Raw genomic sequence first — 14,839 nt, 5'->3', positions numbered from 1 at the left:
TCTTCATTTTAGTAGATTACCTCCTAATAGGCAGCATCAGTCCCATGGTATTGGTGTTTGGTGCTTGTCCTGTATTAGTGTTTGGTTTGGGAGAAAAATATCTCCTTTCTGGAAAGAGGTTTTGAGCTCTGGCCTTTTTCTTCAGTTCTTGTCAACAGCAGCTCCCTGCTACCGGGGTTCCCATAACCCGACAGAGATTTGATCACATGCGGAGTATGTTTGATGAGTATGTGAGAAACAGGACCCTCCAGAACTGGAAGTTTTGGATTGTATCCTTTCACTGTGCTACTGTGCATTGAATTTATATCAAAAAAGCTCTAAATCCGTAGAGGCTTGTGACCAGAGAATAGGACTGGGAGTCAGGAACACTGGGTTCTAATCCCAGCTCTGCCAATAACGGCTGCTGTGACTTTTAGCCGGTCACTTAAGTAATTCTGTTCCTCCATTTTCTCATCTGTAAAATACAAATAATATTCCCCTGCTTCACAGGGTATTGTGAGGCATAAATCCATTAATGTTTGTAAAGCTCTTCGAGAGTTTTGGAAGGAAGGTGCCGTAGGATTGTAAAGTATTATTACTATTCGTTGTTATGGTTTAAAAACGGTTAAAATTTAGTGAATACTGTCCCTGAGGTATAGCTCGTCTGTTCATTTTTTAGAAAGGACCACCGTTAAGATAAGTGGTATGTAAATAATCAATTCCTTACTGATAACTACTGAGATTATTAAAATTTAATTTTAATAAAATCCCATGTGCTTTTCACCGTTTATGTGGTTTTCTTTTTGCCCTTCACTCATACTGTACAGTGAACCAGACTGGTTTCTCTTCACGTTTTGCCTGCACTGACCGCTGTGTTGAGTTGCAGACGCTTTAGGAGAAAACTGAGATTATTTTTGTTCATATTCACCCAGTATTTAATGGAACCACAATGTTGACCCTGAACAACTGGACTCGGTCCCTTAGTCAGATTGTGCAACACTTTTTGGAAAGGCTTCCATGTGCTCTGCAGCAAGTTTGACCTAACAATTGTGGGAAAAGCCCAAGGATTTGGCAGCATTCTGTAGTACCTCACGCTGGAGCAGATTCACAGAAAGTAGAAAAACAGTGACCTACAATTGATTTAACTGTGAAAATTATTGATCGGCTAAGGACAATATCCAATGTATTGCTTAATTGGATATTATATTTTACACTCCTCCAAAATGTTCAACTCCTGCAGAGTCTGGTTTTAAAAAGGCTTCAGAGAATTATAGAAGTTGTCAGGGAGGAAGCTGGGAGTTTTGGCAGCTCGGTAGGAGGCAATTGGAACTTTTGGCACTCAGGAAGATGTGAGAGGCAATTTAGGATAGTTGGATATTTCTCCTAAATGATCAGCAGTAAAATGGTGGTTGGGATCTAAATTGGCATCATGAGGTTTCAGAGTTTAATGCCTCACTGAGATGAACTGGGCAGTTTATGCTTATCAGAGCTATTGTTTTAGGCAGTTTGCAGCAGGGACCTTGGAGGGAGTGAATAATACTCCCAGCAAACCACCTCTCATAGCAGGCTATGCCTCCAAGTACCTTTTTAGCAATTGGGTGTAATTCTCAGGACACACTGACATTTTCCAGAATACTGTCCAGTGAAAGCTTAGGAGGTTATCTGTGCCCTAGTCAGCAGTTGTGATGACTAATTAAACTTTTCACCAGGGTGAAATGACTGTAAAGCAGTGAAGGAGGTTCATAACATAAATCTGAAAATCCCGTAAGAGTTTCTGCTACGTAAAGGAGGGGGATGAGTAGGCTGATCTTGGGCTGGTAGAGATAGCTGAAGAATAGCCTGTTACATTACCTTTCCAGTCATTTTACACGGGGGTATAAGCACAGGCAGTCCCTTTAAACGTAACAGGAAATAATTAGATTGATCTTGGCCATTAGTATTGGAAGGTACCCAGGAGCATATTACAATGTTGAGACTTGTTTGTGCCATATAGCCACGCTTTGATGGAATTGGAAATTTTTTTACTGTTATCAGAAGATCTAAAGATTGTGGTAGATTCTCAGGGCCACTGATCATAGAACTGGACTATCGTTAAAGTCCTGGATACATTCCATGGGTGCATATTTCACGAGCTGGTTTGATTTTAAGTTTTGATTTGGTTGGGAACAGGTTGTTTTTATTCTAGAATTATTCAAACAACATCATAACAAATTGCTTTGAAGGTCAAGCTTAGTGACAATTTCAGCTGCGATATAGGAGACCCTGATGTGATATCTGCTCCCAGTCCCTGCTACATGGGGCAGCAGAGGGATGCAGCCTTCTGCTAGCAGGAGTGAATGATCAGATGTTGCTCAGTATCTTTCAGCCCATTACAATTTGAGAATCCTGTCCAGTCCTCCCTTTCTAGTAGGGTTGTAGCCATCACAGTGTCCATCCTTCAGGGTAGAGGAGTTAAGTGGGGGAATCCATACAGCTTGGGAAACTGAAAAAAGTAGCTGCATGTCCATAGCTTGCTGCTGTTAGCACTGGTTGCCAAAGGATTCTGATCAGCAGAGGTGTCCCCAAGAGGGATGTCCCATGGTTTCATAGGCTGTGTCTAAGGCTAGCTGCATCTTTTTATAACAACAGTATAATAAAAAGGAGGGACACAAACTATTAGGACTAGAAACATTTTTCATTATTTCTTTTAAATGTTCCTTTCTATAATTTGCAACCCAGATTCTACAGCGTAATGCTAGTGCATGGGAACCAAGCATTGAAAGTGACTGTAAATAGATCAGTCTAATTTCACTGTTCATCCAGAATGAATTACTAAAGTAGACAAACAACATAGCTGAAAAGCACTGACGTTCGATTTTATTTTACTTTAATATCCCAATAGAAATGTTTCTTTAAATGTTAGTGTCCGTTTCCTGGTTGAAGTCCATTTAAATGCCTTCTCTTTTCCACTTGCATTGAACTATTAATGGTTTTTGTTTTGTTTTTTATTAAGATGCACCGTGCTCCTCTTTTTTTCCCCTTAACCTTCAATGATTTGCAGTTTAGTATTATCATTAAGCCATTGTTTGAGACCTTCAATAGAATGGTGTCTACAACCAGTTTAGAGGACCTGAACCAGACTGCAATGGCTTGGCTGGATGAGCATTGTTCGCTCCGTGTTCTGAGGCCAAGTAAGTAGAGTTCTAACTGGTGGTAATTTAATACTATAATAAATTGTTACCGTACAGTTTCCTCTTGGAAATTCAGCATGGGATAGGGAAGGAAGGCATGATATAGGATGTGAGTTTTCAACCCTCTTGCATTGTTGCAATGGAAAATGAAGAACTGTTGCCGCCAGTGAAATTCATTTTGAGCATTTCTTGCGTGTTAGTACTGAGGAGAAAAAATAATTTAACTTTTTTATTTGTAGAGACCAGAAACTAAATGTAGATTCAAGACACAACATTTTAATCCAGATTTCAAACACTCTTGAGATGGGTTAGGGATCAGGAAAGTGGTTTGTCTTGTTATGAAGATGTTTGAATCTGTGCTTAGCTTTCAAATGCCTGTGAAGTTTGGGGGTGATTGAATCTGATGCCTGTTTCTCAATCCACCTCCATTATGAAGCAGCAAGTTCGTATCTGTTGTTAATACTGCAAAATAATACTCTCTCTATTGGAACAAGTTGGGATTTTGTTGAATAGTGCAGTCAAAATACTAGATCTCCATTTTGTAAACATTGCACTTCAATGTCTTTTGATGTTGCATTGTTGAGGCTCTGTGTGTACTGCAAGAAATCTGTGTATCTGTACATTGCATAATAGATCATTCATCCCTGCTGTAACTTCACTGTGTACTACGTGAATTTGTTTGCAGTCAGACTAATTGTTCTCCTTGATTCTTTTCTGGCCCTTTATTCCAGTGGTGCTGAACACCCTTCGGCATCTCAGTATAACCACCTCGATTCTGTCAGATCCATCACACCTGCCAGAGCAAGCCACTGAGGCAGTTTGTAAGATCAACAAAACAGCCGGGGAAACCTAACAACCACAAATGATGAGTTGCCTAACAAGACCTGAAGAAAGTCCCAGTCTCACAGACTTGTCTCCTTACAATTGGTGCACTTTATATAGGATTCTCTCTATCCTGTAGGACATTGTTCAGGGCATTTTGCCTCTGGCTCCTGAACATGTAGGGATTCAATGCAACATTGTCTAATGTTTGGCTTCCTCTTCAGTACCTGTTAGATTCAGTTAAGTGAGAATGCCAATCTCAGATACATAAGTAGGCTATAGTCCTGCATTCAGCAATAAAAAATCTCCATCAATGAAGCATGAATAAATACACAGGGAACATCTTTGCATAAAATACTAGACAAGGTGTAAATTTGCTGCACCAAGGAACAATTTGTTAAAGGGAAATGCACATTTGATTTCATGTGCTTTTTCATTTTATTACCTGGTGTTCAATTTCTTTTGTTGTTTTACTTGAACAGTAAAAGTTGATAAAAAGAACGATCAACCTATTAATAACTAAAGGAGAAAAAAGTTAATCAAAGATACAAAATTGTGGTAAAATACTAGAATTAAAATCTCAGGTTGTGTATCTATCTTTATTCTAGTTCAGTATATTATTTGTATGTGATCATTTGGAGGGCATGCTTTATTTCCTAGCAAATAAAGTAGCAGATGTTTTCGTAGAACTTTTTTTTTCCCGATTTAGTCAGTACAAGTGAGTAGCAGGACAGTTTGGCAAGTTCAAGAGAACAGTTTATCTTTAATTTGTGTGAACTCTTTACTTGTAAATCTAGACATGAATTTCCATACAGGCATAAATTGTAAACTGTTTTTTCTTACATGCTGCAGAGTTGAACTCTCCATCATAACGTGTGCACAGATGATGCTCTAATGCTTTAGAGACATAAACTTGAGTTTGTTATGCTAGGAAATAGGCATTTATGTTGTCACAGAAATTAGATCAATCCACATGTACTCATAAGCTATCCCTTACTCCTGTGTCTTCTTTGCCTATTTCCCCTGCTTCAATGTCCTAAATCCTAAACTCGAAAGATTTAGGTCACGGTTGTCAATCTTTAAGAGGCTTGCGTCCAACATAAAACTTAGACCACAGCTTGTTTGATATCGGAAACATGACATAATTCAATGTGACTGTCACAGTAAGTGTCTGACATAACTATAGATGGGCCTGAGCCTCACTGTTCCCTAGCAATGTGCTTATCACCATAGCGCTAGCAACTTCTGGCCAAGAGTAGCTCATGTAGATTGTTCCTGTCCACATTAGGATTAATCTGTGTAGGGTAGGGTGTACGTATGTGCCATTGGCAAATTAGGAAAAGTATAGGCATAAACATGGAGACTCTTGACCCATGATTTGTAGGCCTTCTCTTGTAATGCCTTCTCCACAGCTCTTGTCATGGAGACTGCAAAACTGACTTTCTTTGGTTCGAGCAAAGCTAGAGCAGAAAACATATGCTTTGAGCCCTCCCAGCTTTGGGGTTTGTTCCTTGCCAGCGCCTTTGCACAGCACTTTGCTCCCCAGTGTTGTTCTCAGCCTGTGTGCTGGGGACAGGGTTTGGCTTGTGGGTAACAAGTTACTCTGCTGCATCTCTGTAATGAAGTTTACTGAAAACATGATCCTTTATAGCTAACTCCCTGGACCTTAAAGTAGATCCGCTATGTAAAGCTTAAGTCTTCTGTTGAGGTTCTGATGCTGCACTCATCACTCTGGTATCTGAGCTCCTGCTTTTCAATGCACTGTGAAAAACTAAATGATTTGTTGCTTAGCTACTGGCATAAACCACCGAAGCGGGGAGCTGTACTGTGCCCAGCTAGGGAAATGCCTAGCGGTGTCTGCTTTCCCAGTGATGGTAATTCCAATAATGTGATTACACGTCTGAGTGGTTTTGTTTGTTTTGTGTTCCACTCCATGAATTAACATTATCTGCAAAAGAAGTGAGCCTTCAGGCCATTGACTGTATTTTGTATCTGGTTCAAAATTTGAGGTCTCAGGAGTTTATCAAACTCTCAGGTCAGTTTTCTTGATAAAAAATAATTATTATTATTATTATTATTATTATTATTAAACTCAGCCAGGGCCGGCTCCAGGGTTTTTGCCGCCCCAAGCAGCAAAAAGAAAGTCCTGATCAGCTCTACCGCCGCCGCTTCAGTTTTCGGCGGCAGTTCGGCAGCTGATCCTTCACTCCGAGAGGGAGTGAGGGACTTGCCGCCGAAGAGCCGGACGTGCCACCCTTCCCCTTGGCCATCCCAAGCACCTGCTTGCTGGGCTGGTGCCTGGAGTCGGCCCTGAACTCAGCACAACTTATTAATAACCCTGACAATTCCACAACTTTCTAGAGAGAAGTTCTTAGGAACCATGTTAACAATCTAGGTAAAGCCACCTGATCTCTTCCCTTGGTACCTTTTCTTCCAGTTTCAGAAACAAGCTGCATTGAGATGGAGCTCTAGTAAACTGACAATGTTTAGCTAGAGAGCAGACTGAAAATAATTTGATATTACACATTCTAAAGTATTTTCAGGGATTTTACATTAGGAAGCAACTCTTCACTTTCTCTGCCATATAACTTTCCATTTGGAGGGTCAAGCTTTCCAAAGCTACCTAGGAAACAAACCGCAGGATTTCCCTGTCCTGAATTTTTGCACGTGCTGAACATCAGTTGTGGTGGAAATGGCATTTGTGCATGCAAATCAAGAGACATTTTGCTACCCGTTTATATACCTAAACTTCACACACACCGTGGAGATTTTTGCAGCTGTGGAAAAACTGCGGTCACAGCTGTAGAGCTAGCAGTCGAAGGCCCTTTGAAAGTGTAGGCCTAGATTTTATTGAAATAGTACATAGAGGTGGTTGTTAAGTGGTGAAGTGGGTTTTCTATATGCATACTCAGACCTAGATATGCAGTACAATCTATTAGTAAAATAAGCAATATTGTTTGGTATCCATCTGACTAAATGGTGCTATATATATGTAAGATCTTTTCTATCGATGCCTGTATTCAGCCTTCATTTTATTACTGATCTTAAACTTCTGTCTAACAAAATCTTTGACATGGTGATTAGCTGGGTTCCCCCCGACTTCCTCATTTACACATCTATCTTATTGATGTACACATATATCTATATGCATATTTGCATGTTAAAATATGTATCTGGTGAAGTTGTCTCCAGTCTGCATGATAGATATTGTGCCTGGTTCTTACCTCATCCCAATGTAAATTGGGAGTAATTGCATTGAAGTCAATGTGAAGTGCGATCATAATCAAGCTTTCCCTCAACATGCAAGATGTACTAAGGGCCTTTTAGAAAGCTCATTGAACTCAATGGAAGTCTTTCTGCTGACCTCCAGGAGCTTTGGATCAGACCCTAAAGAGTTCAGACCAAACTCTCATTGAAATCAATAGAAGGACTCGCATTGACTGCATTGGTATCCTAAAGGAACATGAAAGGATATTGTGACTGAGCTGCTTAAATTTATCAGGTTACCACTTTTTTTATCTAGAAGTCTTCTAAAAAGTAGCAAATCTCACTGCATAGCCAAACAGATTAAAATTGGACAGATAGGGTGTATCTAGTTAGTTGCAGGGGAAACAGACACAGAACAGTTCTGGTTGCTGCACAAAGATCGGCAGCACTTTATCTGTTTTTTATTAAAAATTGCTGACTTTGGCAGGCAGGAAGGGGAAAAGTGTATGAGGAAGAAGAAAAAAATATACAGATTTTTCATTCTGTCTAACATTTACCAGATATCATCTGCTTTCCTAAATCTTTTGAGTTGAACAAATACTCATGACGCATGGAGACTTGAACAATAAGATCTTGCCCCTTAGTGGAGGTTATAATTCCAAGAACCCTTTGCCACCTAATTTCTGTAAATCTGAACTCTCATTTGTTTATTTCAGACTTCATGTTTTATCACATTCAGTCTAGTGATAGTGCTTATTGGGTGCACTGGAAACTAGACAGGGAGTTTACAGACCTTGGTTCAATTCCTGGCTCTCCCACTGTTTTGCTATAGGCCTAGTCACTTACCTCTGCCTCAGTTTCCCCATCTGTAAAATAGAGATAATGATACTTCCTCTTTTGTAAAGCAGTTAGTATTTCTACAGAGCTTTTCTTTAGATCTCAATGTATTTTTATGAAGTTATGAAAAGAGATTGACCCAATTTATATGAATTGCAGTATAAATCTCTCTGCTGTAAGCTTGAATTTCATATTCTATTTCTGCTCACCCGCTAAGGGGTGTAAATAACACATCTCTCAAAAAGAGGATTTCTGCCCAGAGCAGTCACACTCTTGCTCAGTTTAATCAGTTCTAATTCAGTTCTGTGTGGCACCAAACAGATGCAGACTCTCAACCAGTCCCTACTATCTGTCTGCAGTTTACAGAGAATTTCAGGTGACACTTACCGTCTACCTCGCCTTCAGTGGCTTCATACTGTGGATTTGGTTCCCAAAGAATCTGTAATGCTCAGATTCATTCTTAGCTTCCCTAAAAGCCAAACACAAGCTACGCTTTACTCAGAGTATCTGGGTGAAATAATGGCCTGTGATGTACTAAATCAGCATTTCTCAAACTGGGGGCCATGGGCCCAGCTGATCAACTCTCCCCCTCCCTCCTAGCGCCTCCTGCACATCAGGGAAGTATTCCCCCGCGTGCAGGAGGCTCTGGGAGGGAGGGGGAGGAGTGGGGTCAGGATGCACTGGGGGAGGGGACAGAAAGAGGCAGGGGTGGAGCAGGGGCAGGGGTGAGGCCTTGGAGGCAGGGGTGGAGTGGGGGCAGGGCTTGGGACTGAGTGGGCAGTTAGGGGGGCCTTGGATTTTTAAAGTTTGAGAACCACTGTACTACAGGCTCTAATGGTCAAACTAGATGATCTAATGGTCCCTTCCGCTCTTAAACGCAATACATCTCTGCAACCCAACACATCAGCTACTGGAGTTCTCTTAGGGCCTTGTACTCCCTGCCAACAGCACAGCCATGGGCAGCAAAAACCAGAAACTGGTTGAGGGAGCAGGAGCACAGCAGAGATGGGGAAAAGGGATACTCTTGGCAGCATGATCCCCTTCCAAAACTGTTGGGATTTCTTTGTGGGAGATAATGCTGGCCCTATTGGCAGGCTCTGCCATGGCTTTCCTGTCCCCGAGAGAAATACCTCCTGAAAGGAGCCTTTCTGCCTCAGCTGCTGGAAGGGAGCTGTGTGGCCAAGCATAGATGTGCTGAGTCTTTGTGTGCCCATACCTGCACTCTGTGAGTGCCCCAGGCTCCTGGAGATTTTCTCACGGAGCTAAGGCAATGTCTGCACTGCAAGCACTACAGTGCTGTAGCTACACCACTATAGTGTAGACGTTTCCTACATTGAGGGAAGGGGGTTTTTCCATCAGTGTAGCTAATCCACCTCTCTGAGAGCCAGTAGCTAAGCCGATGGAAGAATCTCCCGTCAACCTAACTACATCACACAGGGTGCAAAATTCTTCACAGTCCTGAGCAACATGCCAAGGTCAATCTAATTTGTAAGTGTAGACCAGGCCTTACTAGGGTACTACGGGTTTGGTGCGTCTCAGTTCAGCCATCTCCTCCTCCCAACAGGATGATCTGTTGAAAATCCTGAATATAGTGGAGCTTCCTGGGCCCTGAGTGGTTTTCTTACTAGGGGACAGTGTGACTCTTAGAATCTGGGACTCTGAAAATTACTTAATTTTGGGAAATGTGCTCAAAAAATGTCCAGCAAAACCCCAGAGTCTCCAGGCAGCAGCTTTCTGCTAGATCTCTGTGCATCTGTAAGTGCTCGAAAAGGCAAAGACCAGTGAGATCACACTGTTAAGCAGTGTCTTGCCATCTTGAGTGAATCCATGTAGTTTGCAACCCCAGAGTTTGACATTCCAGTACACGTGTTTGGTTTTCAAACCAAAAGCCTCTGTGAGAAAAGGCATGAGTATGAGAACAGTTCTAATATTTGGTGCTAGTGGCATTTCTGGGTAGGAGCAGAAATGTTCAGCAGCATGAAGCTTTTGTAGTTCAGATTCCTGGGAAGCAGTTCCATCTTTTGTGTCCATTATTGGGATGGTTAATTATTGACCTGCTGGTGCCAGCTGAAAGTTACTTTGGGGGGAGGAAATTGACTATTCAGTATCAGGACAGTTTTGAATAATTTTTCTGGTGTTATCTACACTTCGTTTCCAGTGCCCACTACAACTTTTGATTATACACCAAGATAATGAAGTAAAACGATCAAAGTATTGTTGCCAATAAATCACATGGTCTTAAGGGCCCAATCCAGCAAGTTGCCGAGAGCCCTTAACATCTTTTGACTTGAGTAAGATATTTGGCTGGGTAACGACTGCAGGATTTGGCCTGCCCATTGCTCGCCTCCAGTAATTTCTTTGTCCACTATGTGGGTGCATGTGTTTCATAAGAGTTTTCTGCAGCAAGGCCCCTTCCTCTCTCTTCCTTGTTCCCATTTACTTTGATTGAGGCACCAGCTCCTCATTCTTCTTCTTCATTAAACATGGGTCATGCTGTTTTGCATTGCTAGACTGCTGGCAGACAGGTCAGGGTTGGACAGATATGTACAACCCGGTATGGTTACAAAGCGACATACCAAGACATTTTAATGTAATGGTCTCATGGCTGTTGTTTGAATTGCTTTTATATCCGAACATAAGCACAGCTCCTAAGCATGAATAAAATGTTAAGACAAAGTAAATCAGCATCAGAAGCAATCCTCCTCCTCTTTAATGATCCATTAAGCAAATTGCTTCCTGTGCTGCCATAAAAATTTGCCACAGGTATATTTTAAATGAATGGATTTGATTTTTTTTCTTTTTTTGTTTTTTTTGTTACATAAAAGCTCGGAAGAACAAGGACTTCAGATGTGCTTTTGCTTTGGCCTTGTTGTATAAGGTTTTCTGTTCTATTGTATGACATAACTTCTGCTGTGCTGCTGGTATGTAGCATTTTTCAAGCAGCTCTGTTAAACTGTGCAATGCAATTTTTTTTATATTTACAACCAAAACAATAAATGTTATTTTTTGGAAGAAAACTCTGCTCTTAATGTGTTCACTTTAAATGTTGTACTGCCTTTATATAGCCTGGGCTCACATGGCTGGGGAGGGAGAAAGGGGAGCGACTCCACCCACAAAATAAGCTCTGTCCACATGAAATGCCACTCACCACAGCTGTGCAGATGTGATCATGCTCTCTGAGTGCCTTGTGCTCAGCTCTCCCTTATTTTGAGGCTTGACTTCGCCTTTGCTCACTCATATGCTCTGAGCTACTGGAACTTGACTGCTCCTTGTGGCAGCCTAGATGCCCCTAGGGGCTCTGCTATGTTCCTGGCGCTTGGTTTCTTGATTGGAGGGGGTGAAAAATTGTGGTATCTTCCAGCCCTACTCACTGGTAGTGCCAGAATGAGCTGGAACTCGCAATAGATTGTACAGAATGTCATAATTTCTCTCCTTTCTTACCTGCTGGGATGAGCAGTGAAATTCTTAACAATGCTGACATTTAAAGCGTTATCACTGGGTGTCTTGAGTCAGCAGCCATTGAGATGAATGGAGTCGTCCACCCCTCAGGTAGGTTTCAGATCTGCAAACGAAGACAAATGTCACTGCATCAGTTGCACTGAGTCAGGACATGTTTCTGAGGCAATCTCAGCAGTCAACCACTAGAGACTTAGGCTACGTCTACACTTGCAGATGTAGAGTGCCGGCAGTTGAACCAACCCTCGGAGACAGCAGCAGGGAAAGCGCTGCTGTGTGTTCACACTGTGCTCCTTGTGACGGTGGAGTATGTCCACATTAGCAGCTCTTGCAACGCCACAGAGAGCAGTGCATTGCGGTAGCTATCCCAGTGTGCAAGTTGCTGCAGTGTGCTTTGGAAGGGGTTTGCGCTGCCTAATGGGGCAGGCACAGCATCACATGATGCAGGTTTCCCAATCTCATTGTTCCATGGGCATCCTACTAGATTGCCAGCTGCTTTTTCAAATGAGGGGTTTGGGAGCGTGACAGTGTGTTGTGTGTATGTGGGGGGAGAGACAGTGTGTTTTGGGGGGCAGAGTGTGTCAGCATGCTATCTTGTAAGTTCAGGCAGAGGCAAGGGGGAAACCCAACATCAGCCCCCACCCCCCGCCTCTCTCACTCACATACACACATGCGCGTGCGCCTGCCTCTGCAGCAGGAGCATTCCACAGTAATGGTTTGCTTTGTGTCCCAGAGCAGATAAGCATGCGGGCTGTCAGAAACAGCGCTTTGGAAGGGGATAGCCGCATGCCTACAGCCAAGCTCAAAACAATGACCAGAGTAGACACGTGACTTCAGGGGATCATGGGACGTTTCCGGAGGCCAATCACAGTGCAGTAATGCAACACCTCATCCACACTGACACCCCAGCGCTCCAGCCCAGGCACAGCAAGCTCTATGCTTCTCGTAGAGGTGGATTACCAGGAGCGCTCCAGCTGCAGAGTCCAGGCACTCTAAGTGCCTTGCCAGTGTGGACACCTCAGGAGTTATGGCACCCAGGGCTGATTTAATGCACTCTAACTTGCAAGTGTAGACAAGGCCTTACTTTTTTTAATTAAAGTTTAGAGTCTGCAAATAAGGCAGGATAGAAGGCGCCAGGGCACTGTACCCGTCAGAGCTCTGTACATACTCGCAAGTACACTGTCACATAAGTATTGGTATACTGCACATTTCTTTTTAATTCAGATTCAGATCTTAGTTACACAAAGGTAAATCCAGAGAATTTCCGCTGATTTACTGCAAATTGATGCCAGTGCAAATGAGAACAGAATTGAATCCTATGTCTTAATGTGCAGCTCTATGCTAAAAAGTGACTACAAAGTCACCAGATTCACTCCCTGTGTGTATTCAGAGATATCTTACTTCAATGACAAAAATAAATATTAATGCTTTTGCTTCTCTTAGTGCTGCTGGAGTCCATATAGCCAAGGGGGAGGAAGCTGGATTCTGTTCTTGCTCATTCATCAATAGAATTGCTAACTAAATTCTGCACAGTGACACCTATAACAATCCACTGAAAACTATGGCATTTCAGTGTCCCTGGGGCCTCATATGGTCTGAGAACGTCTTTTCCTGGTGATGATGATGCATGGGGAGGAAAACCCCCAGCTAAACTCTTGGATTCCAAGCTAAATTTGCATGGATGTTTTATAAACAAAATCAAAACTTTGTTACGGGTGAACCGGATACATTAGATATTAAATCCATTTAGAGGCAGTAACCATGAGCCAGGCAGCACCACATTTAATTATTTCTTGGAGTACAACTGTAATTAATGTACTCCATTTCTAAAATCACACAGGCTAGAAGTCAATTGGATCTGCAGCATAAGCAGTCAAGAACTGGCCCAGCTAGTGAGACTGGGGACCAACAAGATGAACTAAAAGTCTCTTACTGACCCAGAGGCTCTAAGCTAACTCTTTACATTTTTCATGCCGTAATTTTCCTGATATATTAAGGGTCTGAACCTACTCCCATTGACGTCAATAGGATCAGGCTCTGACCGTTGTTTTCTCCCCTTTAACAACATCATGTGAGAGGCAATTCCACCAGCCAGAAACCCATTCAAATAATTCTGTTTGCCTCTCAACCTGCTTTTAAGTTCTCAGGCTGGTACCCTAAGAGCCCTAGTGTTTCTCTAAGCCAGGAGAAACACTTGAGCATAAGCTGGCTGTACCATATACAACAATAGTAGCTTGAGCCCTGTGTAACAGACACTCCTGGGGGACTAGTGCAGACATAACCAGTACATAACTCTAGAGCCTTAAGTTATTTTTCTCTTTCACTGTTTTTTTGGAGGTGTGTGATCGAGATGGTTCTAGAAGGAGACTGGGATGTCAGAGTTTCATTACTGACTACCCCAAATTTAGATGGCTGCATGGCATTTAGAAAGTCACTTCTTGTCTCTGTGCTCAGTCTACCTGCCTGCCTTGCTGGCACATTGTGCTGTATTCTGCACGTTAGAAGTGAATGGGCATTATGGATCAAGCCTATTCTGAGGCTTTAATGGTTGAAAATGCAAAGCAGATAAGTGCAAACTATTTTTTTTGTTAACTAGCATCCACTCCTGAGTAATCTTACTCTAGATCTGTGGTTCTGATCATAATTAGTTTTTTGTTGGAAACTTTTTGCCGGAGACTTCTTGAGGTGCTTTTCAATCAGAGTATAGAGGGTTTTGATTTTTTGTTTTAAATGTGGCATTTAAGAATCACTCATCTGACCTTAACCAAAACCTGTTTGGTCAAAGATGGCACAGAGTTTAAAAACACAGTGTCCTATGGTGGGGACAGACTAGCAGTGAAAAATAAAGCAAATACACCCTTATTTCTGTAGTGGTGCTATCAAACCCATCTGGTTGATAAGGGGAGGAAATTGAGGCTGGGGAGCTGGGTTCTTTGCTCTATGGAGCTTTGTGGTGATTTGAAGCTGTTAGGACTATAGCTGAACTGTACCAAAACCAAAAAATCAATTAACTGGCTTATTCGTGTGTATTGGATTCTTACACTGCGCTCATCACCAGGGGTTGCTGGAATAGGACTTTCAGCCCTTGGGGGACAGTTCCAACCCCCTTCTCCCCTTTTATACTTTTCTAAGGGCGTGTTACAACATAAGCCCAGCCGGGACCATCCTTTCCCCAGAGCTGGGTGAGTACGCCATAGAGGGACTTGTGAGCAGTGGTCTGAGTGCAAACGGACACTGCTTCACCCAGGTGTGTAACCTCTTTGATGCTGTTTCTTTTATTCCCTCACCTCCCCAAGCACTCTCCTAGGCACAGAGATGTTAATGGAAGAGGCATGTGGGAATAATCATGGGCACACATAGACACCCGG

At 42.4% G+C, this 14,839-nt stretch overlaps 2 protein-coding genes across 2 annotated transcripts in view; one reads left to right on the top strand and one right to left on the bottom strand.

Annotated features, from left to right (window-relative positions):
- The window catches only part of MLXIP (MLX interacting protein), a 31,605-nt gene extending 20,573 nt beyond the window's left edge, over positions 1-11,032 (top strand). Inside the window, exons 14-16 of the mRNA XM_032800550.2 lie at positions 146-269; positions 3,020-3,149; positions 3,881-11,032. Coding sequence (XP_032656441.2) covers positions 146-269; positions 3,020-3,149; positions 3,881-4,002 — 376 coding nt within the window. The 3' untranslated portion in view covers positions 4,003-11,032. The remainder of the gene's footprint in view (positions 1-145; positions 270-3,019; positions 3,150-3,880) is intronic.
- Positions 1-14,839, bottom strand: part of DIABLO (diablo IAP-binding mitochondrial protein) — a 236,982-nt gene that overhangs the window by 173,287 nt on the left and 48,856 nt on the right. The gene's annotated exons all lie outside the window — the stretch shown is intronic.

Source organism: Chelonoidis abingdonii, chromosome 22 (assembly GCF_003597395.2).
Source record: "Chelonoidis abingdonii isolate Lonesome George chromosome 22, CheloAbing_2.0, whole genome shotgun sequence".
NCBI lineage: Eukaryota > Metazoa > Chordata > Testudines > Testudinidae > Chelonoidis > Chelonoidis abingdonii.
The sequence above is the reverse complement of the archived record's forward strand: the minus strand, read 5'-3'. Positions and strand labels throughout refer to the sequence as shown.